The sequence below is a fragment of the Ursus maritimus genome, unplaced genomic scaffold (assembly GCF_017311325.1).
Source record: "Ursus maritimus isolate PB19 unplaced genomic scaffold, ASM1731132v1 scaffold_13, whole genome shotgun sequence".
NCBI classification, from domain to species: domain Eukaryota; kingdom Metazoa; phylum Chordata; class Mammalia; order Carnivora; family Ursidae; genus Ursus; species Ursus maritimus.
The window spans coordinates 19,193,032-19,218,945 of record NW_024423675.1 but is presented as its reverse complement, the minus strand read 5'-3'; the positions used below and the strand labels follow the sequence as shown (position 1 = coordinate 19,218,945).

At 38.5% G+C, this 25,914-nt stretch overlaps 1 protein-coding gene across 1 annotated transcript in view; it reads left to right on the top strand.

Moving 5' to 3' along the window:
- The first annotated feature begins 16,412 nt into the window (after window positions 1–16,412).
- OSTM1 (osteoclastogenesis associated transmembrane protein 1) overlaps window positions 16,413–25,914 on the top strand; it is a 33,952-nt gene continuing 24,450 nt past the window's right edge. The window contains exons 1-2 of the mRNA XM_040627598.1: window positions 16,413–16,917; window positions 22,127–22,241. Of these exons, the coding sequence (XP_040483532.1) occupies window positions 16,516–16,917; window positions 22,127–22,241 (517 nt within the window). The 5' untranslated portion in view covers window positions 16,413–16,515. The remainder of the gene's footprint in view (window positions 16,918–22,126; window positions 22,242–25,914) is intronic.

Sequence of the window (25,914 nt, the reverse complement as noted above, 5' to 3'; positions counted from 1 at the left end):
ACATTAGTTTCAGATGTACATCATGATTCAATAAGTCTATACCTTATGCTATGCTCACCACAAGTGTAGCTACCATCTGTCACCATAAAATGCTATTACAATATCATTGACTATATTCCCTGTGCTGTACCTTTTAATCCTGTGACTTATTCATTCCATAACTGGAAGCCTGTATCTCCCACTCCGCTTTACCTATTTGCCCAACAATCATCAGTTTGTTCTCTGTATTTATGGGTCTGTTTCTGTGTAGCTTTATATTTAAAACAATGCTTTAAAAACCTAATACTTCATATTAGAATTTGTGTCTTCATTATTGCTTCTAATCTTTCACTTTTTTCCCCCCAAACTTAGATATATCATTTCCAAGACTGAAGTAGAGGGTGCATTTTTAAATTTTTTTTCAAATTTAAATACAGTTAATTAATATATAATGTTAGTTTCAGAGGCAGAATTCAGTGATTCCTCAGTTTTATGTAACACCCAGTGCTCATTATATCATGTGCCCTCCTTAATGTCCATCACCTAGTTACCCCATTCCCACCTCCCTCCCCTCCAGCAACCCTCAGTTTGTTTCCTATGATTAAGAGTCTCTTATGGTTTGTCTCTAGAGGGTACATTTAAAGACAAAATTGCAATTATGGGCTTTCTTATTTGAACCGGGATTACAGTTGGCCCTCGAACAACGTGGGGGTTATACACAGCAAGGGCCGACTCTTGCACAGTGGAAAATCTGTATATGTCTTTTTTTTTTTTTTTAAGATTTTATTTATTTATTCGACAGGATAGAGATAGTCAGCGAGAGAGGCAACACAAGCAGGGGGAGTGGGAGAGGAAGAAGCAGGCTCATAGCGGAGGAGCCTGATGTGGGGCTCAATCCCATAATGCCGGGATCACGCCCTGAGCTGAAGGCAGACACTTAACTGCTGTGCCACCCAGGTGCCCCTGTATATGACTTTTGACTCCCCCAGAACTTAACTACTAATAGCCTACTGTTGACTGGAAGCCTTACCAGTAACATAAACAGTTGATTAACACATATTTTGTATGTTATGTGTATTATATGCTATATTATAACAATAAAGAGAAAAAGAAAATATTAAGATAATCGTAGGAGGAAATACATTTACAGTATTGTGTTTATTGAAAAAATCTGTGTATAATTGGATCTGTACAGTTTAGACCAGAAATGTTTAAGGGTCTACTGTAAATATTTTTCTGAAAGGCAGAATGGAATAGCAACTTAGTGCAGAGGTTTGAGCCTTGGTGAGGTGAGAAAAGTGTTCAAGCTGCTCAAAATGACCTACTGACATATCTTGGCTATAGGAAGATGAGTGGCTTTGCTGCAAAGTGGATTTCAGGCAATTATGTGTACAACTGCTTAGGGCATGAAAGATTTCTAACAATTTGGACTACAAGTAGGGAATAAGTATCTTAGAAACCTTTCCTACCATCTTGTTCTTTCCATCTGGGTCCAGAGGGCCTAATCATGGAATGAAGCAGAGAAATAACCAAATATTTGTGAGCATTACAGGGGTGAGGACTTGCAGAAAATCCTAAACATCCAAGGTCTTGACATTCATAGGATCCAAAATTCATGCTCTAAAGGCGGAACATTTCTGGAAACAACTTATCACCCACAGATTTCTGTCATTAAGGCATTATATTATCCTAATCAATACATCTTCTAACAATGGGCTGGATGATATTTTTAATATATTTTAAGAGGAAAGCAGGATTTTCCAGAGGTCATTACTTTAGACCTTATTATTTTAGAGATGCCTAGTTATCTCATGTTTATAGATTTCTAGGAAAGTTTACTTTGGTAATCTTGAATTTTGTTTCTCTTTCTACAGTCTTTAGAACATAAACAGAATAATAGTGGCCACATATACATTTATTAAAGTCACATTTCTCCCGGGATATAAGTCATTCACTCAGAATCTATTTAATGAACCATTGTGTGTGTGTGTGTATGTGTATCCATCCAGAGCTCAAGTAGCATGGAATAATAGGTTTACTGCCTGCCTTGATATAATTACATTCTAAAACAGAAAAATTTGTTAGGTGTCAAGTTTTTGATGTATCAGGTTAAGTTTATGATTTCTTTTAGACTTTATTAAATATTGGAAATAGCTTATGGATCTTTAATTCTTTCCTTACGTACTCTTAGATGTCTAGGGATCTCAGGCTGGAACCCACTGGAAACACTGAGTGACTGACTATTTGTCCATTCTGGTCTTTCAGGCACTGTGATAACTGAATCTCTGCAAAGCTGATCTGGATAATTAACATATATTTAAATTTGAAGATGGCTCAAAATCTAGTAACAAATTTGCCACAGTCAATTAAGTCTCTTTGTGTGAGAATGGCCCAAATAATGAGCTGTATTTTAAGAAACCATACTTAGGTATGAATTGAAGGGACTCCAGTAAGCTACTGTTTTCTGGTTTTTGTTTTTTTTAAAGATTTTATTTATTTGAAAGAGCACAAGCAAGGGGAACAGCAGAGGGAGAGAGAGGGAGAGAGAGGAGCAGGCTCCCCTGCTGAGCAGGGAGCCTGATATAGGGCTCAGTCCCAGTACCCTGGGATCATGACCTGAGCTGAAGACAGACGCTTAACCAACTGAGCCACCCAGGTGCCCTGCCAGTAGGCTACTGTTTAATATCAAATTTCCATTAGGAGGGAAGTGAAGGGTCTTGTAATGGACACCTATTAAGTTTGGCATCCAGCCTCCCCTCTCTGCAAACTTCTCCCTTTTCCCCTTATCTACATGGTCATAGGATAGCCTCCAAGCAGCCATGGTAATAAATTATGTCCCCTAACTTTCATATTAAATACAGTTTCGGCTGGGCAGAGACTCAGACTTGAAAAATTTGGAATTGGGAGTAAGAGATCTGGTCTGTGTTTAAGTTGAAATCTTTAATTCAGGAGATATAAAATGGTTTGTGCAGCCATATTTTCTAACATGAAGACTAGGTAGTTAAAGAGATACATAGAGCGGAACAAAGAAAGTGTCTCATGCGTAATTACAGTCCCACCCTGAGACATGGCCTTGGTTTCATTCTTATGTTTTCCACTTTTTGCTTAAGTTAACTTGAATTGGTTTCTGATTCTTGAAAACAGAAGTGATCCAAGAGATAGACTGTCTTGATTGAAGCCTACTGGTTAGTCCCACAGGCACATTATTGCCTCTATCACATCAGCCAGTTGTTATCAAATGCACAAAGAATGCAGTCTCTGAAGATCTAGGAATACAATCAAGGTGCCCCAGAAGAGTCAAAATGAGATCCGACAAGTCCAAGATTTATATGCACATATATGCATATCTATGCATATATATTTCTTTACTATAAAGTCAAGTAATTATTTTTTAAACTATTTTATCATCACATAATCTTTTTTTTTTTTTTAGTAATTTCTACACCCAACATGGGGCTCGAATTCACAACCCTAAGATTGAGAGTTGCATGCTCTACCAACTGAGCCAGCCAGGTGCCCCTTAGGTAATAGTTTAAATAGCTGTCACCGTCTTTAAAATGTTGAGACTAATAAAAGGGAATGGATAGGCAACTATCTCCCCCATGGTACTCAGAGCAGCAGAATAGTCTCTGTTCGTGGGTAATTTCTTTCTCTAATTTTGGGGGTAAAAATGACCCTCTCCATAGTTTCATTATTCAAATACAGAAAGCATAGTTCTCCATTCTTCATAAAAATGCTGGGGTGGACACAGCTGGTAAAAACTGGATAATTAAAATGTCAATCAGAACAGGAGAGATAAAATGACTTTACTTGAATGGAACAGTTGAGCTGAATTAAAATTGGAAGAAAAATAAAATAGGTTACAAAAGAAACAAAGCAAACAATTTGACATTGCCTAGGTCTCCAAGAAGCATAGTAGAAGGATGATAACAAATAGTACTTGCTCAAACATTGCCATAGGTGAACTGGAGAACATGCACTTGCTAAGACATGAACATTCATACACTTTACCTTACTTGTAACATTTTCTTCCTTCTGCTTCTGTTGTCATGTACACAGTAAATGTGACTTACTTACAAACAATACTTAAAATTTGATATTAAAAAAGACATACTATTTCTATAGCATCTTGTTTATTTCTTTAGCAATCTATATATCCCAACAAATTAAATGGATAACAAACAATAAATAACAAAACATATTTTGAAACTATCAAGAGATATATAAAATATATGGTTATTAATAAGAACTGAACAATTAAGATTTTTTAAATAGTACAATCACTTTTCTATTTATAATTAAGATATGTGTGTTGGTTGGGGTTCTCCAGAGAACAGAGGAGAGAGAGAGAGGGAGCAGGAGCTAGCTAGCTGGCTAGATAGAGGGAGAGACTGAATGATTATAAGGAATTGCCTAACATGATTATGGAGGCTGACAAAACCCAAGATCTATAGTTAGCAAGCTGGAGACCTAGGAGAGCTGATGTGTAGTTATATTCTGAGTCTGAAGGCCTGAGAACCAGGAGAGCCAACAATTTAAGGTCTAGTCCAAAGCTGTCAGACTCAAGACCCAAGAAGAGCTGATATGGCAGTTCAAGTTTGAAGGCAGGGGAAGAAAAAATCAATGTCCCAGCTCAAAGCAGTCAGGGAGGAGTTTCCTCTTACTCAGTCTTTTTGTTCCATTTAGGTCTTCAGCTGATTGAATGAAGCTTACCCACATTAGGGAGGGCAACCTGCTTTATTCAGTGTACTCATACAAATGTTAGCTTATCCAGAAACACCCTTAGAGACAAACCCAGAATAATGTCTGACCAAATGTTGGGCACTCCATGGCCTAGTCAAGTTGATACATAAAATTAACCATCAGAAGTCCACTGCTTGTCAACTTGGAACCCATATATGCAACTCCTTAAACCAAATTTAATTTCTAAACAATGATAATAACAAGGTCATAATTCCACCTAACATGATACAACTATCCTACATACAACCAGAAATATACTAATTCTTTCTCCTGAAGATGAGCTAGTATCGTTGAGTGATGTTCACTCTTCTTGATGTCCCGTAATCCAAATTCTATGATGTAAAATTAACAATACTTAAATATTATGACATAAATTCAGTATATCTTACATTATATGATAAGGAAATAAGAGGGAAGAAAACAAAGATATTTGTGATACACACACATACATACATGCATAACAAAATAAGGAGAAATACTCATGACAATTACAGCCTTCATTTCTATAATTAGTCAAATGGTCATCGCTGGTATTTAAAACTACCTTCTTCCACTATCCATTCCGCATTCCCTTTGTCTTCAGCAAGCACCTTAGCTGGCCATGATTCTTTGCCTGGTGGGGTGACCCAAATCTTCATTCTTGAGGAGTCTGAGCCATTAGTAGTTCTGTCCGGACTGGGTTGTTGTAGTTTTCCATTGGCCTTAATCACAGGGCACGGTAATATTGAGGGATCCCCTGTATTTCAGACATACTCTTCTTTCTCTCTACAGTGGATGAGTAGTCCAATTTCCCTTTGGTAGTCAGGATCAATCACTGCAGGTAGCACAGTAACTCCTTCCTTTGCTGTTGATTCAGACACATGAGGAACCCACAGTGGCCAGGCAGCAGTATGAACTTCCAGTTCAATGGAATCATTGTTGTATGGTCTGGTAGAAGCATTCCTCCCTTTGGAGCAAAGATCTCTAGGCCAGCGGAACATAAGGCCATGGAAACAAGAAGCAAAAATTTTGCTAGTGGATTACTAGAGGTACTAATGAGTACTACCACTCCCATTTCTACCCCTTGATTCCTGGACCTGTGAATTCTGGCTATTGGAGAAACAGTATCATGTATTAGGTATCTAATTAACCACCAGATTTTCCTGTTATATTAGGAAATGGGTTCAGTGATCAGAATTTGGTGACTGATAATATACAAATGCTGGAGCACACATATTCATATAAATTTCTATTCTTTATTGAGGAAATATTTATTTAAAAATATACTGATACAAACGTGAAGTTCTAATAAAATTCATGTAAGTATACATTTATAACCAGATAACCTGTCAGGTAAATGTGATTAAACTTCATTGTTTTAAAAATATCCTCTAATGCAGATGCCATAAAATACTCTATTTTATAGTGGGAGATTTGGAAATGAGATTGGCCATCAGAGTGAATACACGAGACTGAATGAACAATATGATTTACATGTTCCATGTATTCAGGCCATTCTAGTCAGGCATGCAAAGTTTATGGGCATTAGGAGTTAACTTACTGTGTTTTTTTGCATATTAGAGAATTTGGAAAATAAAAAGTATAAGTTTCACTGATTTATCAATGGAAAAAGCATTTAAAGCAGTGTACATTTGCATTACATAAACTCAGTGTAACAAATGTATTAAGTACCTACTAAGGCCAGGTTCTTAAGTATAAAAATATAAACAGGACACAGTTCACATTCTCCATGAGGTTATCACTTAATGGGTGGGTGTGGGGGGCATAAGAGACACATTCTAATTAATAAAGAGTGAAGTAAAACAGAGGAAACTGCTATTTAAGATTGCAAGTCGAATGCATGATTAGATCTGCTTCTTGCTGAAATCCCACCAAAATGACAATAAAAGGATTTTTTAAAAGACACACAAAGACATAGACAACAGGAGGTGAGAAAACAAAATAAAAATATTGGGATCTCAAAAGCAAATGGGCTAGTGACAACTGAGTTAGTGAAACCAGAAAAGTTGAATCCTAAGCCTACAGTGGAAAAAAAGCAAGTGAATTACATTATAGAACTCTCGAGTAACCTGGGAAATACAGAACCTGAGGTACCTCTGAAAATGTAGGTAAGGAGGAGCTAAAATTCTGAAAGTCTGTTTACAAAAGCTCCCTACAGCTCTGTCCCACCCAGCAGAACACTCCCAAAGTTTTCTAATTTCTGGAGAGTGAAGCAGAGGGAGTCTGGACCAAGAGGCATAAGGATGTATGAGGGCAGGGGCCTTTTATACTGAGAATAGGGGGATTAAATAAATGTTTACTAACTGAATACAGACACTGCCAGTCTTTTTCTACTTTCAATTCTTTGTTTTGGATGACCATTCTGTGCATTGTAAGATTTTAAGCAGCATTCCTGATCTCTATCCAGTAGATACCAGTAGCACTGCTCCCCCAGCTGTGACAACAAAAAATGTCTCCAGACATTGTCAGTGTCCCTGGGGAAGGGGAGTAGATTGCTTTCAACTGAAAACCACTGGCCTACAGTAATGCCTATAGTCAAATACCTCTATCCATGAGCTTCCATTTAGCTTTGTAGTGCCTCTCTCTTAACTATGAGTAGAGAGCCAAAGTTCACCAGACATCCAAGGAAAAAATGAGAAAAAAACTTGGTGGAAATAGGCTATGAGAAAGAAGAAACCTTTTAAAAAAGATATAGCATCTATAAAACAAGAACTCTTAGAAATTAAGAATATGGTAGAAATGAAAAACTTAAAAAAGCACTGGAGAACAAAGTTAATGAAATCTCCAGAAAGTGAGGTAAAAAGACAAAGAGATGGAAAAATAGGAGAGGACACAGTGATAAGAAAATTGAAGTAACAGTCTAGGAGGACTGTATGAGGAAAAAGCTTAAGTTGCTATAACAAAGAGACTCCAAAATACAGTGGTTTAAATAGCATATAAGTTTATTTCTTTATGACCTAAGATAGATGGCTCTGCATTATGACCAGCTGGCTCTGTTGTGCTAAACATGTTGCATCCATATCCATCCCTGTATCCAGGGCTGCTGTTTTAGTTAATGTTTTCTAACTAGCAGGAGGGAGGTCAATAAGAACCACAAACATAAAGATACAACTCATAAGGTATACGTAATACTTCAGCTCACATCTAGCTGCGAGGAAGGCTGCGGAATGTAGTCTTGCATATGTGGTCATATTCTCTGCTCAAACTCAAGAGTTCAATTATTAAAAGGAAGGAGAGGATAAAAAGGAAGGAGAGAATGGACATTGGAGGAAGTTGAGCACTATCTTCACTATAAGGTCTAACACATAAAAGGAGATCCAAAGAGAGAACGAGAGAAAATAGTGGGGAGAGAATCAGCAAAGAAATATGTGACTAGGTTTTTTGCTGTGGTAACAAACAACTCCTAAATTGTAATAGCTTATAAAAACAAAGGTTTGGGGCGCCTGGGTGGCTCAGTCAGTTAAGGACCCTTAACTGACTCTTGGTTTCGGCTCAATCATGATCTCAGGGTTGTGAGATCTCAGGGTGGGCTCTGTGCTCAGCGTGGAGTCTGCTTGAGATTCCCTCTCTCCCTCCTCCTCTGCCACTTCCCCTGTTCACGCTCTCTCTCTCTCTCTCAAATAAATAAATCTTAAAAAACAAAAACAAAACAATGAAGGTTTATTTCTTTCTCAACTTGCATGTCCATTACAGGTCAGCTGGAGGTTCTGTTCCATGCTTTCTCACACAGGCTGACAGAACTTCTATCATCTAGAAAGGTGAGAGGAACTGGGGGAGGAGGGGAAACCTGGTGAATCATACATTGATTTCTAAAGCTTCAACCTGTCATTTTTGCTCATATTTTACTGGCCAAATTAAGTCAAATGGCTAACCTAAGGGTACAGCAAAGTGCAATCCTACTATGTGCCAGAAGGAGAAAAACTGGAAATGGTTAGTGAATGATTAATGACTACTACAGCTCACCCAAATATGTGACTGACACTCCTTCCTGTGGGCAAAATACACTCATCCTCCCCCAACCTAAAAGTCCCATCTTGTCATAGCACAGAGCTCAGTGTCTAGAATCTTTGAATGCTATACTGTAGTCTTGGTCCAGAGATCTAACTAAAAAGCCACATTACTTCTCCTCATAAACCAAAACATGATGATGGGACAGAATCAGGATAATCTCAGGAATGGGGTGATTGCAGGTACACAGCAGACAGTGGCCCACTGCAACAATGTAATGAAACAGTGGTTTCCAAATTATTTTTGCCCTAGTGGAATTTAAAAAAATCTCACGTCAAATACCAATGTGTAAAACAGATCAAAGTATACCACTCTGCTTGGGAATTGGAAAGCTGCCTGATCTCCACTTACCCTCAGCTTGGGGTTGCTTTTGAGGAAGTTCCATGAAATCTTTACAGGTCACAAAGCATAGAGGAAGTGAGGTCATCAAGGGATAGCCAGGTTTTGTTACGGCAAAGAGGGCTAAGGGACTGTTTAGAGAAGATGTTGAGGAAATGGGAGATTATAGATGATAGACTGTGAGTTCCAAAGGATCCAATGGAATGATGTGAGAGGTGGAAAGGCATGGGAAACTGGGTCAGGTGAGGAGACATACAAGTGCTATGGTGATCTCTCCTTTCATCACACTGGCCTAGTCAATGTCCCAACAATTTTAAGCTCAACTTTTATGTTGCTCTATGCTTTTACCTGAACAACTGATCATTGCTGAAGAGAACACATCATTAGGTTGACTGGTCAGAACTTAAAATTATGGCCACAAATCTCAAATCTCAATAATGCCTGGCAATCTTATTACACTTACATAATATGTACACTTTTTCACTATCCAAAACAAACCTTTCCAAGGTGAGATAATTGTTTTGGAGAGAAGGTGAAATAATTGTTTTGGATAGTGAAAAAGTATAAATATTCAATAAATATGGAGCATCTATTAAGTGCCAAGCATTGTTCTAAGCACTACAGATACAGCAGTGGACAAAACTGCTCTATCTCTAGTCCGTCTTTGCTCTCAAGGAGCTTAAATTTCAGTGGGAGGAGACAGAAAATAAACAACTATATAGGATTACATATGGTATTAAGTGCTAGGGAGAAAATTATAGCAGGTTAGGGGGAAAGGGCAGGCTGGTGGGAGTGGCAGATCATGTAGATCCTTCTAGGACATAGTAAAGCCTTTGCCTTTAACTTTGAGCGAGATGTGTAAGGCACTGGTAGAGTCAGAGCATAAAGAGTGGCATAATCCAACTTAGGTTTTGAAAGATCATTTTGCCTGTAATGGTGAGAACAGACCACAGGGGAGAAAAGGTGTTAGCAGGGAGACTGGTTATTGGCCTGGGTCTCTGATCATCTTTGATTATCTTCTTGGCTTACATCCTTACTTTCCCCCAATTCCACATGTTCTGAAGGAAATAACTATTAAAGTATAATTTTTCAAAAACCTAAAAACATGACTCTTATACAAATACAAAATAAAAATGTTTCAAATATTTATGAATTCATTAATGTCTCTCAAACTGGATATAGACATTGAAAAAAGGAAAGACTATTAGGATCAAATTGCCAGGTTAGATACAAAAGTTGTTAATGATCCTCAGGGTAATCAAAGCATAACCTGCAGGGTTATCTTTTCTAGCAGAGAGAAATCTGCACATTAACATGTAACATCATAGTGTTTGAGCTCTGATTAAATAGTAAAGAGCCAAACATAGGTTTATTCCTTGCTTGAATCTGTTGAACAATGTTCTAGCATACTGACTCTCTTTTGCTTTACTTCCAAATTTTGGGTAAATTAAAAAAATATTTTTAAATTGGCATATAGTATTGCTTTTTCTTCTTTTTTTATTGAAGTATAGTTGATGTGATTTTACATTAGTTTCAGGTGTACAGCACAGTGATTTGACATGGGTAAATTTTCTTTTCTTTTTTCAAAGTATTTTTCTTTTCTTTTGCTTTTTTTAAGATTTTATTTTATTTGACAGAGAGAGAGAGAGACAGCGAGAGAGGGAACACAAGCAGGGAGAGTGGGAGAGGGAGAACGGGCTCCCGGCTAAGCAGGGAGCCCAATGCGGGGTTTGATCCCAGGACCCTGGGATCATGACCCAAGCCAAAGGCAGCTGCTTATTGACTGAGCCACCCAGGTGCCCTGACAGGGGTAAATTTTCTTAATAGTTTTCCATGAAAATTGATTAATGTTTTTAGTTTACTGGAGGAATTTGGGATGGCACTACAGGTCAATTTCTCTTTCTCTTCTTTGGGTTTCTTACATTTTCCTTTGATCTCTGTCCTTTGCTATTGAAATAATGTAGGCAAAAGATGCAAAGGACCTGAATTTAGGCAGTGGCATTACTTTTGTTATTAGGTTTACACTCAAGATGAGACCTTTCCTTGATCTGATTCTTAAATTTTGGGGCTACTATGTATATCGTCCATGAATGTAATCTTCTTTAACAAGCATTAATTAATCTTAGGGTCTCAGTCTCTGGATGACTCCTTTACCTTCAAGCACTCAGCTTTCACATAAACATCAGTAACTCCCAACTCTTAGTCTCTAGCCTAGGCTACTCTCCCATATACCAGATGTGTAATTTAAAACGCTCCCTGGGTGTCTCTATCAAAAGCTAAAAATTCCAGTTGAATTCACTGTTTCTATCACAGTCCAAATGTATCCCACTCTTCCTGTATTCTCTATTTCTGTCCATGGCACCACCATTCACCCAGTTGCCCAAATTTGTAACCTTGGATCCATCACTGGTTCACATTCCAGAACTACATAATCAATTCTAGTTCCTTCTGTATCATAAATATCTCTTCAATCTAATCCCTCTTCTCTCCCACTCCCACCTCAGCCTCTTTTAGGCCTTTACCATCTTTTCCTTTAATTATGCATTAGTCTTAGTACTGCAAAAAAATTTTCCACGCTGTTGTGAGAGTTCCGTTCCTAAAATGCCCAAATAATTCTATTATTGTCCTGCTTAAATCTTCAAATGAATCCCCCTTTCCTAAAGGATAAAATTTACGTTTTTTTAGCACAGAATGTAAGTGGGCAGATTGGCTTCATCACCATCCCCATGATTTCCACCAGTAACCCTAAGAAACAAAATAGTGTGGGGCTCCTGGGTGGCTCAGTTGGTTGAGCATCTGACTCCAGGTTTCAGCTTGGGTCACGATCTCAGGGTCCTAAATTCCAGCTACCTGGCTCTGCACTCAACCTCAGTGGGGAGTCTGCTTGAGATTCTCTCCCTCTCTTTCTGCCCCCCCCCAAAATACGTTTTAAAAACCCCACAAAACAGTGTTTGCCATACTGATGCAGCTTTAAGACAACTTCTCCAGTCCTTGTTTCTATCTAGACTTCTGCCACTTACTCCTCCCTAGGGAGACATTCTGAAGCTGCTACTAGGTGAATTCCTACTTATTCTATAAGATACCACTCAAAAATCGCTTTCTCTTTGGAGACATTTCTGACTCTTCTCCAAACTCCTAGATGCAATTAGTTCTATCTTTAATATTTCTAAGACATTTATGTATTATCTCCTTTAATATTTAATTTTATTGTACACATTTGGTTTTATATCTTATTCTTTGAGAGCACAATTGTGTTCTAGTCATCTTTGTTTGTTGTGGTACCTACCACAATGAATTATTGCTTTTTGTTTTGCTTTGTTGTGTCACATTTTCTAAGATAGCTGAGATAAAAAGCAAATTTAATGTAACTCAAACTTGAAGGAAGAAAATTTATTGAGGTTTATTTTAAATCAATGGTTGTTAACCTTTTGGATTAGAGATCCCTATAAAAAAGTATGATGAAAGCTATAACTTTCTTCTCAGAAAAATATATATACATACAAAATTTTGCAAACAAGTTTTGTGGGATTCATAAATCTCCTGAGCCCACTAATGAATGACAAATTGAACTCTTTTAATTTTTATTATTTTACTTCATAAGAAGTATACACCTATGGAACAAAATTTTGTAAGTACTAAAGTTTATAATGAACGGTGTCTCTCCTAGCCCTGTTCCCACACTCCTCACCTCAATTCCTCTTTTACCAAAGTGACCAATTTTTGTGTAACCTTCTGGAGACCGTCTGTGCATATGCATGCATGAGCATTAAGAATTCTTTTCCTCTGACACTTTTTTTCATTTATTTTGGCAATTGTTCCACATTAGTACATAAGATTTCAAATGCATAGAATTCTACTGCATTGCTGTACCCTAATTGTGTTTACAATATATATTTTTAGAGTTTGAAACAATTTCAAGTTTATAAAAAAGTTGTAAGCATAGTACAAATAATTCTTTTCCAGAACCAGTAAGTTGTTAACTTGATATCCTATCACCCTTGAATGCTTTTCTATATATTTTCTACAAATAAAAATATTTGCTTACATTGACCACAATATAATTATCAAAATCAGGAAATTAACATTATACATTACTATCATCTAATACTCAGACCCTATTCAAATACAACTAGTTATCCCAATAATGTCCTTCATGTCAGATGCAGTTTCTCAATCTTTCCCTGACTCTTATAGCTATAATGCTTTTGAAGATTACAGGCTAGCTATTTTTTAAAGTTTTTAAAAATTTTTATTTATTTATTTGATAGAGAGTACAAGCAGGGGGAGAGACAGGGAGAGGTAGAAGTAGGCTCCTGCTGAGCAGAGAGCCGAATGCAGGGTTTGATCCCAGGACCCTGGGACCATGACCAGAGTCGAAGGCAGACGATCAACTAACTGAGGCACCTAGGCACCCCAGGCTAGCTATTTTTTAGAATGAACCCTAATTTGCTTTGTCTGATGCTTTCTCATATTAGCATCATGTTATGTATCTTTGGCCAGGAATATAACAGAAGTGATGCTGTGATCTTCTAACTGTGTTTTATCAGGTGGCATATAATTTCTATTTATCCCATTGTGATGATATTCATATTGACCATTTGATTAACATGGAGTCTGATAGACTTCTTTCCACTGTAAATTTACTCATTTTTTCCATTTGTAATTAGTAAGTATTTTGGGGGAGGTGACTTTGAAAATATGTAAATATCTTATTTCTCATGAAACATTCAATTTATTCATTTATTTAAATATATCAATATAGGCTCATGATTTCCTGTTTTATTCAATGGATTATGACATGTTAACCATCATTATTTTGATGCTCAAATTTTCCCAGATTTGGCCAGTGGTAGTCTATTCAAGCTGGTTTCTGTATGTTGTTGAAATGTCCCCATTAATTCTTTGAGCACTTTCTTGCTTTCTGGCACAACAAGATGATCCAGGCTAAACTTGTGTTTTTCCTGCCCTAGTGGTGGAATCAGTTATTTCTCCAAGGATTCTTGGTTCCCTTTAGTGGAGAATAATATTTAGAAGACACTATCTGGGCCCTTTATATACTCATTATTATTAATGGGGTGCCCCTGCTACTAGGCCTTCTCAGTGGACAAAACCAGGGAAAACACACACACACACACACACACACACACACACAGTGCATGCATGCACATATATATAAATATACACATATATACATTTACATCTATATTTATTTCTGTATTTATATGTATTTCCAGTCACTGATATTGCTAATTCTAATCCAGCATTACAGAGTTCATTCTACTTTTCTCTGTTTTTCTTTTTCTTTTTCTTTGGGGGGGAACGGCAGAGAGGGAGAGGGAAAGACAGAGAGAGAGAGAGACAAAATCTGAAGTAGGCCCCATGCCCAGAGAGGAGCCCGAGGTGGGGCTCAATCTCATAACCCTGAGATTATGACCTGAGCTGAAATCAAGAGTCAGATGCTTAACTGAGCCACCCAGGTACCCTGACTTTTCTGTTTTCATATTTGTAACTCCCTTTTCTGACAGTGAGAAACTGGACTCCCATTATCCTTAATATATTTTCTTACTTGATCAATTCTTCTGAATGTAAGCAAACTCCCACTCAGTGCTGCCCCCTCCCCTGCATAGAAACTCTTCTTACCCTACCCATGATCCAATACTCTGCAACAGGCTGATGCTTTCCCCTAACCCTCCAATGTCCTCCTCTTCTTACCTGTGCTCTGACACCCTTTGTTCCAGGAAGGGAAGGGAGGGGGAAAAGGGCCCATGATTTCTTTAACATTCTCTTTCACCCATTCTTTTACTCTTACAAATAATACTGTAATTAATAATCATGTCTATAAAAGGTTAGTATATGTTTAAAGTAAATTCCTAGAAGTGGATTTGCTGGGTCAGAGTATGGGCATTTGTAATGTTGTTGACTGTGCCACATTACTTTTCACAGAGTTTGAACTCATGATGATGCCTGAAATAACTCTTAAGAATGGTAATGCATAGGAAGACCTAAAGTTACAGGATAACATTTGAGAAAAATTAAGACAACTTATTTTTCTCTTCTCTGAAAATAAATTTATTGTTATATAAATCAAGTTTCCTACTAGTTCAGTTTCTTGGTAAAGAAAATGAAACAAAATTTAGCCATCACAAGCAAATTTAGGAATACAAAACAATAACCAAACAGAATGGGTAAAAAGTAACTTTAAGAACCCTTGGAAACATGAATTAGCACCATATGCTGAATGGGAGTTAGTACAGAAGCTCTGCAATTTACAAGGCAAAAATGAAAGCGGGAGCATACAAAACAGCCAGGAAATATTTTTTCTATCAGACTTGTTCGTCAGATACTTGTCAGAAAACCATTTTCCGGGTCATTAGCTTACATCCTACAGCCCAGCAATGGTATCCGGCACTGTTAGAGAGTGTCCCCTGCCATTCCCTTGGGCATGTCAGAAATTGGGAGTTTGCAGCTATGAGGTTTGCCCAGGACTTTCCAGGGTTTTGCACTGGATGCACGTTTGTGCTGCACTCCAAGAACCCCTTCAGTCCCAAGCAAGCCTGGACATTAGCCACCCTAGCACCAGGCTACACAGGGAGAGAACCTGCGCTGTCCAACACAGCACCACGAGCCAGACGGGGTTATTTACACTTAAGTACAATTAAAATTAAGTTCCTCGGTCGCAGTAGCTACGTTACAACCGCTCAACTGCCACAAGTGGCTAATGGCTACCGTATTAGAAAATGCAGATCTAGAATTCTTCCATTATCGCACAAGGACTATTGGACAACGCTGACATTGACAGTTTCAAGTTAAAAGAAAAAAAGCTCGGAAGCCATTAGGCTCCACTATCCAAAAATAATCAACAGATGTTATTACTCTTTCCAAATAGGTTGAGGGGGTAAATTATGCTAAGAAACCACTAAGTAAAAAGCTGCAAAGGCACCTGCCAGCAGGCTTTCTCAAGGAACTCACTCGTAATTCCCACGGCGGAGGCCGTCCGGCTTTCTGCGGTGTGAAGTAACTACTCAGACTTCTAGAACGCAGGGAACTCCCAAAGCAGTGGGCGACCGAGGGCCCAGATCCCCGAGATTCAATTGTTCGACGTGGTGGACGCCTGTAGTCGCAGGGTGGGCGAGCCTCGGCTTGGTGGTCCACAGCCTGACGCAGCCCTCGCTCTCGCATCCCTTCAGTCAGGTGCTTGTCGCCGGCTGGGAGCGCGAACCCGCCTGTGTGTGCGCGCTTCCGCAAGCGCGCTGGCCCGAGGGCCGCGAGAGGCTCTCGGCAGCCAATGGGGCGGGGCGCCGCGCGCCGAAGGCGGGGCCATGACGCGCGCGCCTCGTGACCCTGCTCACGGCCTGCGCCCGAGGAAGCCGGAAGCGGCGGCGGTCAGCAGCACCGGCTGGGGGTGGAGAGGCGGCAGTGAGTGCCTTGGGGTTTCTGAACCCCGCGATGGGTCCGGACGCGACAGTCGCGTGGCGGAGGTCGTTGCTTCTGCCGCGGCTGCTACTGGTGCCGCTGCTATGGTCGGGGCTGGCTCTGGGCGCACTCGCCTTGGTCAGCAGCCCCCACAGGGTCCTCTACGACCTCCTGTCGGAGCAGCAGTTGCTGGAGGTGGAGGACTTGTCCCTGACCCTGCTGCAGGGCGGAAGGCTGGGGCCGCTGTCACTACCCCCGGACCTGCCGGATCTGGATCCCGAGTGTCGGGAGCTGTTACTGGACTTCGCCAACAGCAGCGCAGAGCTGACCGGGTGTCTAGTGCGCAGCGCCCGGCCGGTGCGCCTCTGTCAGACCTGCTACCCCCTCTTCCAACAGGTCGCCAACAAGATGGACAACATCAGTCGAGCCGTGGGGGTGGGTAGAGGAGCACACCCGGGTCCTCCGGCGTGGAGGGTTGGGAAAGGAGGATGTACTCTAGGGGCCTCAGTTTCCCTGTTTTGTAAGAAAAGAGGGTTGGACTGGGACTGCAGTTTGGGGCATCAGAAGAGTGAGTGGCATTATAGGTCTTGGAGTTCGGAGTTTTGCCTCCATGGCTGCTGTTGGGCATCTTCTTGATACATGTTTGCAAATAGGTATGGCTGTTTTTCTTGGGGGTCCTGCGCCCTTAACCCTACTTTTCCTTTCCCTCCTTTACTCTCCTCACCCCACTCCGACACAGCTTCTTCCCATCTCTACTTGGTGTTCCCAGGAAGGACCCTTTCCTGAAACTCCAAGGAGAGTGAGGAAACTATAATGTGGTAGTGATTAGGAGGCTTGGGCTTTGTAGCCAGATAGTATCAGATCCACCACTTTATAGCAGCTCGGTCTTGGATTAATTATTTTATAGTCTTAGTTTACTCCTCTTCAAAATGGAGACAAACAGCTGCCTGATGTGACTGTTACAAAGATTAAAAGAGATAACATATGAGAGTTTATCGTAGTAATTAAGAGAGTCTGCAGCTGGTCAGCCAGGAGTCCAGTTCCTATTAGCCGGCATATTCTGGGCAAGTTACTTACATTCTCTGTGCCTGTTTTCTTATCAATAAGATGAAAGGAGCACTTCGAAAACTAACACATAGTAGGAGTTCTCAGTAAATGGGAGCTAAAATTTTAGGAGGTAGTTTATCTGCTCTCCATTTTTGGTACTCTTAACACTTTTCTGGTCACATGGTAGGTCCTGTGAGGGGTTTAATAAAAAAGAAGGGGAGGGAGGAAGGGAGGGAGGGAAAAAAGGTGAGAATACATATTCCTGCTAATAAGAAACTTACAGGCTCTAGAGTAGTAAAGGATAAGAGTGTTAGGGCTGGTAGGAGTCTTGAGGTGTGGGCTGGATATACCTTGTAAAGGAAAAACATGTTGGGATTGTGGGGAGGGAAAGTTCCTCTTGTATTGAGAGGACAAGTAGTCTCACGAAAATGTGATTGAAATTATTTCATAAATCATAGTTGATCTGACAAAATATGAACTATAGAGTTGCGTCCTGTTTTAAGTCAACCTGATATTAACAAATCTATTTTTTTACATAAATAGGTAATTTATTTGCATTAAATAAATAATGTGGTCAATCTTTCTGTAAAGAGCTAGTTTACAAGTTTGGAAAAAACAGTTAAAACCAATGAATCACTGAAGTAGCAATTAGTAGAAGTTCATTGTGCACACACCAAAAAAGACCGTTTGCAAACTGGGAGCACTCAAACCAAAACATGGAATGAAGCTCAGAGATGCATTGTTATAAAGCAGTGTGCATGTATGCAAGAGGGACTGCATTAATTCTTCACAGAGGTGGTTACAATATAGGACTTTTTAAAAAATTTTTCATAGGAATTTTCATAAAGGGAATTGGTTAGTAATTACCTTGTATCAATTTTGGGTAACAAAAGTCTGGTTGATGATTTTCAAAGAGATAACAAGTGGCCCAGGTCAAGTTAGCCTCACTTGTCTTGCAAAATAAGCTAAATTAAGCTTTTGTTTGTATGACTAAACTGGTTTTGTCTGATCAGAGAATGTTCAAGTCTGGTCTCCATTTGTATTTGATTTTAACGTAGTTTAAATAAATTTATGAAATGCAGTATTTCTCAGGCATACTTCTGTTAGTATAGCAAGGCAGATGTATATCCTTATCTATTTTCCTATGATTTAAAAATAAAGTACCCCAAGACTTATCCCTGTCACTATAGCAAGGTATGATATGACATCATATTCTATTTTGAGCAATTAGGTGAGTTGTTTTGTGGTCAGGATGATTGAGTCATGATGCAAAGTTTGGGTCTTTTGAGGGAGCGGATGCTTTCCTTATTTGTGTAGATACTATGGAATTAAGAAGAGGTTAAAAAGGGGCGCCTGGGTGGCACAGCGGTTAAGCGTCTGCCTTCAGCTCACGGCGTGATCCCGGCGTTATGGAATCGAGCCCCACATCAGGCTCTTCCGCTATGAGCCTGCTTCTTCCTCTCTCACTCCCCCTGCTTGTGTTCCCTCTCTCGCTGGCTGTCTCTATCTCTGTCGAATAAATAAATAAAATCTTAAAAAAAAAAAAGAGGTTAAAAAATTAACGCAAACTCTAGTGGTACAGTATTATGATCGTCACCCAATCTGTGTTTGAATTTCCACATAAATTCCTCATTGCCCAAGAGGCTTGGTGGGGGGTGGGGGGTGAGCAGAAACTTCCTTCCTCTCATTTGTGCCTGTCAGATTCTACCAGTGATCTGGGCACCAGACTCACCTCACCCTTGTGAAAGGAAGAGAATAAAGAGTTTAAAAAAAAAAAAAAAATGGGCAGGAAAAACCCTTCCTTTCGAATTCATCCTAGACCTTGACCTCTTTGCCTTCCTTTCCTCAGTAGAGGTGGATGTGCTTTGCTAGCTCAAAACCATGATTTCTACGGTTCTGAGGTACTTCATGGATTTAATAGGCTTTCTTGGATTGGTTTGGGAATTGAATCATCATGTGTCATAATGGACTTATGGAAAAAAGGTGTTCTGAGTTTCTTAGAAGTGAACTTGGAGGAATCGGTTGTTCTTTGTGTGTATGGGGGGGGTGTTATTTCTAGGGAGTAATGTATTTGACTCACATAGACTCAGTCTTTCCTTTAAATCAGTTTAATCAGCAAGCACATGTTATTCTTAAAATACTGGGCTGGTAAAACGATACAGAAGGAAAAGGAGGATAAGGCCCAAGCTTCAAACTATCAGCGTAGTTGAGGAAACAAACCTATTTTGAGAAAAAGAAAAAAGGAAAAAATCATCAATGTGAATGTTATATTTTGTACAGTGGCGACTTACAGCAAAAGGGTTAAGGGAGATGCGAGTTAAAGGAGGGAACAGAGCAAGGTGGGGTTAATCAGAGAAAACCTATAAGCTGAATTTTGAATAAGATATCCTTTGTCATCTCTTCAGGGTGAATCCATGTCCATGGATTGATTGAGAGAGGAGGGAAGTATAACAAGGAGAAAAACAATCAAAGGTAGAAATTTGCAAGTGATTTCTCTGGTACAGCAAGCTAATGCATTTAATCTAACAGAATTGTCTGATAATTCTATTTTCTTGCCACTGAGATAAGGACCACATAAAGTTTTATTAACTGAAGGTAAAGAATACAGTGATTTGTGAAACTTGAATGGTATAACTGATTGCCTCTTCCTTGGAGTCATACTTCCTTCTTTTAGTATAAACCGATAGTGGTGTCATTGAGCTGTTCAGCATCCTCAGAGAAGTTGCTAGGGCCCCCGAAACTCTGAATTGCTTAGCTCTATTTCATTCTACTTGGTTTGTTTAAAATTTGTATAGATAGGTATAGATATACAAAGATGTATATATATGTTTATGAAGGTGCTCGTGATTAGGCGTATGTACCTGGAACTGTTCAACATACTTTAAGTATAGATTGATAAATAAAGTCTTAGGGATATAGGGAGAAACTCCGAATATAGAATAACATTATAATCTGTATTTTATTAGTGATCAGAAAATAATGCTTCTTATGCATTCATTCAAGAAAATTATTGAGTACCTAGTATGTACAGGCTAGTAGTAGTTATTAGGGATATAGCTGTGAATAAGCAGAGCTTTTTGTCTGGTAGGGAAAACAGATATTAAGCATATAATAATACAAGTATTATTTAATTCATGTGTGATAAGGGTTGCAAAGTAAAAAACCCCAGATGCTACCAAAGCATATAACAAGGGAGCTGATCTTGACTAGGGCTAGTGGTAGGTAGAGTGGTCAGTGGTTAAAGCTGATAATGTAAAATCTGAGAGGTTATGGGGCAGGGGTGGGAGGGTATACATGTAAAAAGTAGCAGGTGTGAAGACTCTGAGTCTGGTGTGTTCAAGCAGTAGAAAGAACTCAAAGTACTATGAGCCAGGAGGAGACTACTGATCTGAGCCTGAGGAAGTCGGCAGGTACCTGGTCATGTGGGCCTTATTGGGTATGTTAACGGTGTTAGACTTCCATGTTGAAGCAGGGAGATGTTATTGAGAGGTTTAATTCTGTAGAATGACATCAGATTTGCAGTTTAAACAACCATTCTGGTTACATGAGAGAAAGTGGAAGGAACTGGGGATGGGGAGGGGAGGGGAAGAGTAGGTGTGGGAGATGAATTAAGAGACTTGCAGTGATGTGAGAAATGGTGGCTAGGCTACATGGAGACCATTGTGAAGGGGGGAAATGGATAGATTTCAGAGATATGTAGAAAGTAGAATTGACAAGACTTGGTAGTTAACCTCTGGGGAGGTTCTTGAAGTCCCAGTGTTTATGGCATTCCCTTATACTTTCTGTACCCTCAAAATTTCAGGATTCTCAGAGTGCCTGGTAAGTAAGCAGTAAGAGTTAAATAACTGAGAGAATGAAGAGTCAGCATGGCTTAATTCCTTGCTTGGGGCAAAAGGGAAAGGAAATCAATAAGGATCAAATAATTTAGGAACTTGGATTTACTTTTTTGTGACGTGTGAGTTTCATTATTAAAATGATCTGTGAAAAGCGTATTCTCTGTGGGTATAAACTATTTGGGTACAAATTGGTGTGTCCCATTTTCTTGTGATTTATAGGATTTTGAACCAAAAATTTCCCAGAAGATGAAACTTAAATATTTCGTAATCATTTGCTCACCAGATTAAAGAAGTTATGTAAATAATGTATGTTCGTTGTAGAAAAATTTAGACAGTATAAAAAAGGCAAAAAAGAAAAAGAAAAATCACCGTATTTCCATTATTCAGAGATAACTAGTGCTACATTTTGATGAAAGCTTTCCAGAATTTTTTCCTATGTATAAAAAATAAGAAATATGCACGCAACTTGGGCCTGAGTGGTTGAGATTGTTCAGTAGAAGCAAGTATTTATTTAAGAAGCAAAGATTTTCTTCTCTTGCCAGTGAACCTGGTATCGGTAAATATTTAGCTGCTTTTGTTTTATTATGGTTGTTATTAATGACATCATTATTTGATTATATCAAACAAAATGTTTAAAAACTACTTTTAATAAATATTTTAGTTATTTTTATAAGGTTTTTTTTTCTTTTTGCCTAAAGCTGTTGTTTGGGAAGTCTAAAAATACTCAGATTGTATTTTTCTTTTTGTTGTTGTTGTTACAGAATACGTCAGAGAGTCATAGTTGTGCCAGAAGTCTCTTAATGGCAGATAGAATGCAGATAGTTGTGATTCTGTCTGAGTTTTTTAATTCCACGTGGCAGAAGGCAAATTGTGCAAGTAAGTAATTCTTTCATTTTCATGTTGCAGTTATGGTTCAATAGTATAGATGTTAGATTTTATTTTAGTGAATTTTGAGATCTTTGAAGCCAGATAATACTTTTTATTACTAAGTTTAAATGAACTATGATTAGCATCATGGTTTATTAGTAGGAATTACTTGGGCAAATATTGAAAGGCAAAAAAGTGTAGCAGTTAACAGGATGAACTTTGCAGTCAGACAGATCCGGCCTTGATTCTAAGCTTTGTCACTTCCTAACCCTGACTCAGTAGCAGTCAGACCTTGGGCTGGTATCTTCGCCTCTTGGACCTTCAGTTTCCTCATCTGATTTGGGGATGAATTGGGGATAATAATGGAACCTACCTTATAAGATTGCATTTAGGATCAAATGAAAAAAACTGTGTGGCTGGCACATAATGTTGAAGAAATGTTAATTGTTTAATATAATAATTATGATGTTTCTAATCTGTCAAATGATGGTGATGGGAGGTGGTAACAACTGTTCTACCAGTTTTGCAAGTTTATATGTATTTGTATAACACAAAGAGGTCAATTTTCAGGCACTCTTTAGAAAAATTAAAACCACTATTTCAGTTTGTGTTTTGAATACCAACTGTATACTAGGCAGTTCTTATTTTCCATGCCTTATTATTTAGTGAGGGAGAAAGTTATGTTTATAGGATAATCTAAGGCCGACAAATAAATGCTTTAATAAAGTCATAGAATCCTTGGGGGAAGTAGAAAACTGGGGAGAATTTGAAATGACTTCCTGGAGGAGGTATCTTTTGATCCTACACCTTTATGGCTAAGGCTGATTTCAGGAAGTAGAGATGAGAGGAAGGACACTGCAAGAGCTAGGCATCATGGACAGAGGCACGGAGGTGTAAAACGGTCTGGAAGCACAGTGGAAAGTAAAGTTGGAAAAGGAAAGTAGGACCTCGCCTGATACAGTAGTTTATCAGAAGCATTTTATTAAGAAATGGTTATAACGGTATCTTGGACATTTACAATACATGTGGAGTATTAAAGGCGGTAAGAAGTACTACAGGTTAAAAAAATATTTTTTGACATTTAACCTAGCACTTTCCAAGCTTTTTTTTTTTATGTGTTTCATTAAAAAATTATTGAAGTATAGTTGACCTACAAGGTTATATTAGTTTCACAGGTGCAACTTAGTGATTCGACAATACTGTGCATTACTCATTGCTCACCACAGTAACTGTAGTCACCATCTGTAGCTTTTTTTTTTTTTTTTTTTTTTTTTTTTACTTTTATTTTTTCTTTTTATGGAATCCCATTGGAAGAGGAAGAGAGAGACCAGTGAGGAAGTTATTACAAAATAATTTAGGCAAGAAGCAAAGGAAACATAAATTAGGGCATGGGCAGAAGAAATCCACAGGATTAAAAAATCTGTGTACCTGTAAGTCATTAAGGACTTGTCTTTTTGTTTAGTTCATATGGGAAAAACTAAATGGCAAAAAGAGCCCTGCTAAGTTTCTTTTCTTTGTCGTATATCCTAGTGTATTGAATATTGACTCTTTTAATTTTGTCTCTATTAATTCAGATTTTCTGGTAATTTGAACAGAGGCTTGGCTGACAGTTACCTTTTTTTTTTTTTTTTTTTTTTTTTTTTTTAAGAGCAAAAGCTTTACTTTTTTGGTGTAAAAGTTTCTAGTATAAATATGATCGAACAGTTTGCTTAACTTATATAAGAGAGCTATTTTTAAGAGTTCTTAAACCGGGGCGCCTGGGTGGCACAGCGGTTAAGCATCTGCCTTCGGCTCAGGGTGTGATCCTGCCGTTATGGGATCGAGCCCCACATCGGGCTCCTCTGCTGGGAGCCTGCTTCTTCGTCTCCCACTCCCCCTGCTTGTGTTCTCTCTCTCGCTGGCTGTCTCTATCTCTGTCGAATAAATAAATAAAATCTTAAAAAATAAAAAAGAGTTCTTAAACCCTTAAATCCATTGATAAAGAAAAAATATGTCAATTATAAATAATTTAAAATTAATCAGAATAAATGGGATATATATTGGGGTTCACTTCTTTTGACTGTTGCGACTAAATTTTTATACTTGAGCAGTAAAGCATCTTTTCTTTGAAAGATGTTTTGTGACAAAGACTTCACTAATTCAAAGTAGCTTTCTTTTCCAGTTAAAAAAAGAAAGAAAGAAAGAAAACATTTTACTGCACGTTTACTTACTATGGTTATTATAAAACTCTTTAGAATAAATTCTTAGGATAACTTTGTTTTTCTGTGAGCTGACCTATCTTGAAAATATTCCTTGATTGAACTTCTTTTGAAGAACAAATGAAATGCTTACTTCCTGATTAAAATTAATTTGGTCAAGACAAGTGGTCAGGTGAAAGGAGCAACGTGCATTTATGCTATATACATGCTTGATGTTATGGAAGGCCTAATCTTTTACTAAAAATATAATGTAAAATACTCTTTTTTCTAAATAGCAATTAATACTACATAAAATTAAAACTTGATAATGTGGAAAAATTTTTAATAGAGTTGCACATTTTCTAGGAAAATGTAAACGCTCAGCAGTGATCTGGCATCAGGTTCTCATGAAATTGCATCTCTAGCAACCAGATCTATTAAACACTAATTTCATGGGATCGTCACTCCTTTTTTTAAAGATTTATTTATTTATTTGAGGTGGGGAAGGGCAAAGGGAGAGGGAGAGAGAATCTTAATTCTCTCCATGCTGAGTACAGAGCTGGACGCGGGTCTTGATCTCAGGACCCTGAGATTACAACCTGAGCAGAAACCAAGAGTTGGATGCTTACTGGACTGAGCTACCCAGGCGCCCCCACTCTTTTATTTTCTTAATGAATGGTAATAAAGGTTTCCATTTACTTGTGGACTTAAAAGAAAATGTATTTCCTACCTATTCATTTCTTGTTTTTTAAATCATTGACCTTTAGAAATATGTAGAAGAATACAAGGGATGTTTACTCTTTTAATAAATGGAAGACAACAGTCATATCATGTTATAATTTTAAAGGAATTGTGCCTGGTCAGAAGTTTGCTTGGCTGTTGTAATTTTGTACTGTAGGAAACTCATAAATACTACTCCAAAATATGACTGTAGGAGACCAGAATATGCCACCCCAAACATTTGAGCTGATTATTTTGATAAACAGCAGACACAGGAGAAGCTCTGAAGATAGAGTAGAAGTAACCATTTTATAAGGGAAATTTGTAGTTATAAAGGAAATCTCCATTTGTAAGAGTATTTCCTTCTCTGTACCAAGAAACGAATGACTCTAAATCACAAATGAATCTTAAAAATGGAAAAGGCAGGGACATCTACATAACAAACCTTACATTTGTTTACCATGCTTCTCATGGTCACTTCATGACTAGACTCCCTCATACTCTTCTTTTTTTGTTTTTAGCTAAAGGTGGCATTTGTTTTTAATTTTTATTTTTTTATATTTATTTATTTGACAGAGAGACAGCCAGTGAGAGAGGGAACACAGGCAAGGGGAGTGGGAGAGGAAGAAGCAGGCTCCCAGCAGAGGAGCCTGACGTGGGGCTCGATCCCAGAATGCCAGGATCACACCCTGAGCCCAGGGCAGATGCTTAACGACTGAGCCACCCAGGCGCCCCTGAAGGTGGCATTTAAGCCTGAATTCTAAGCCATCTCTTCGAGTTACTCA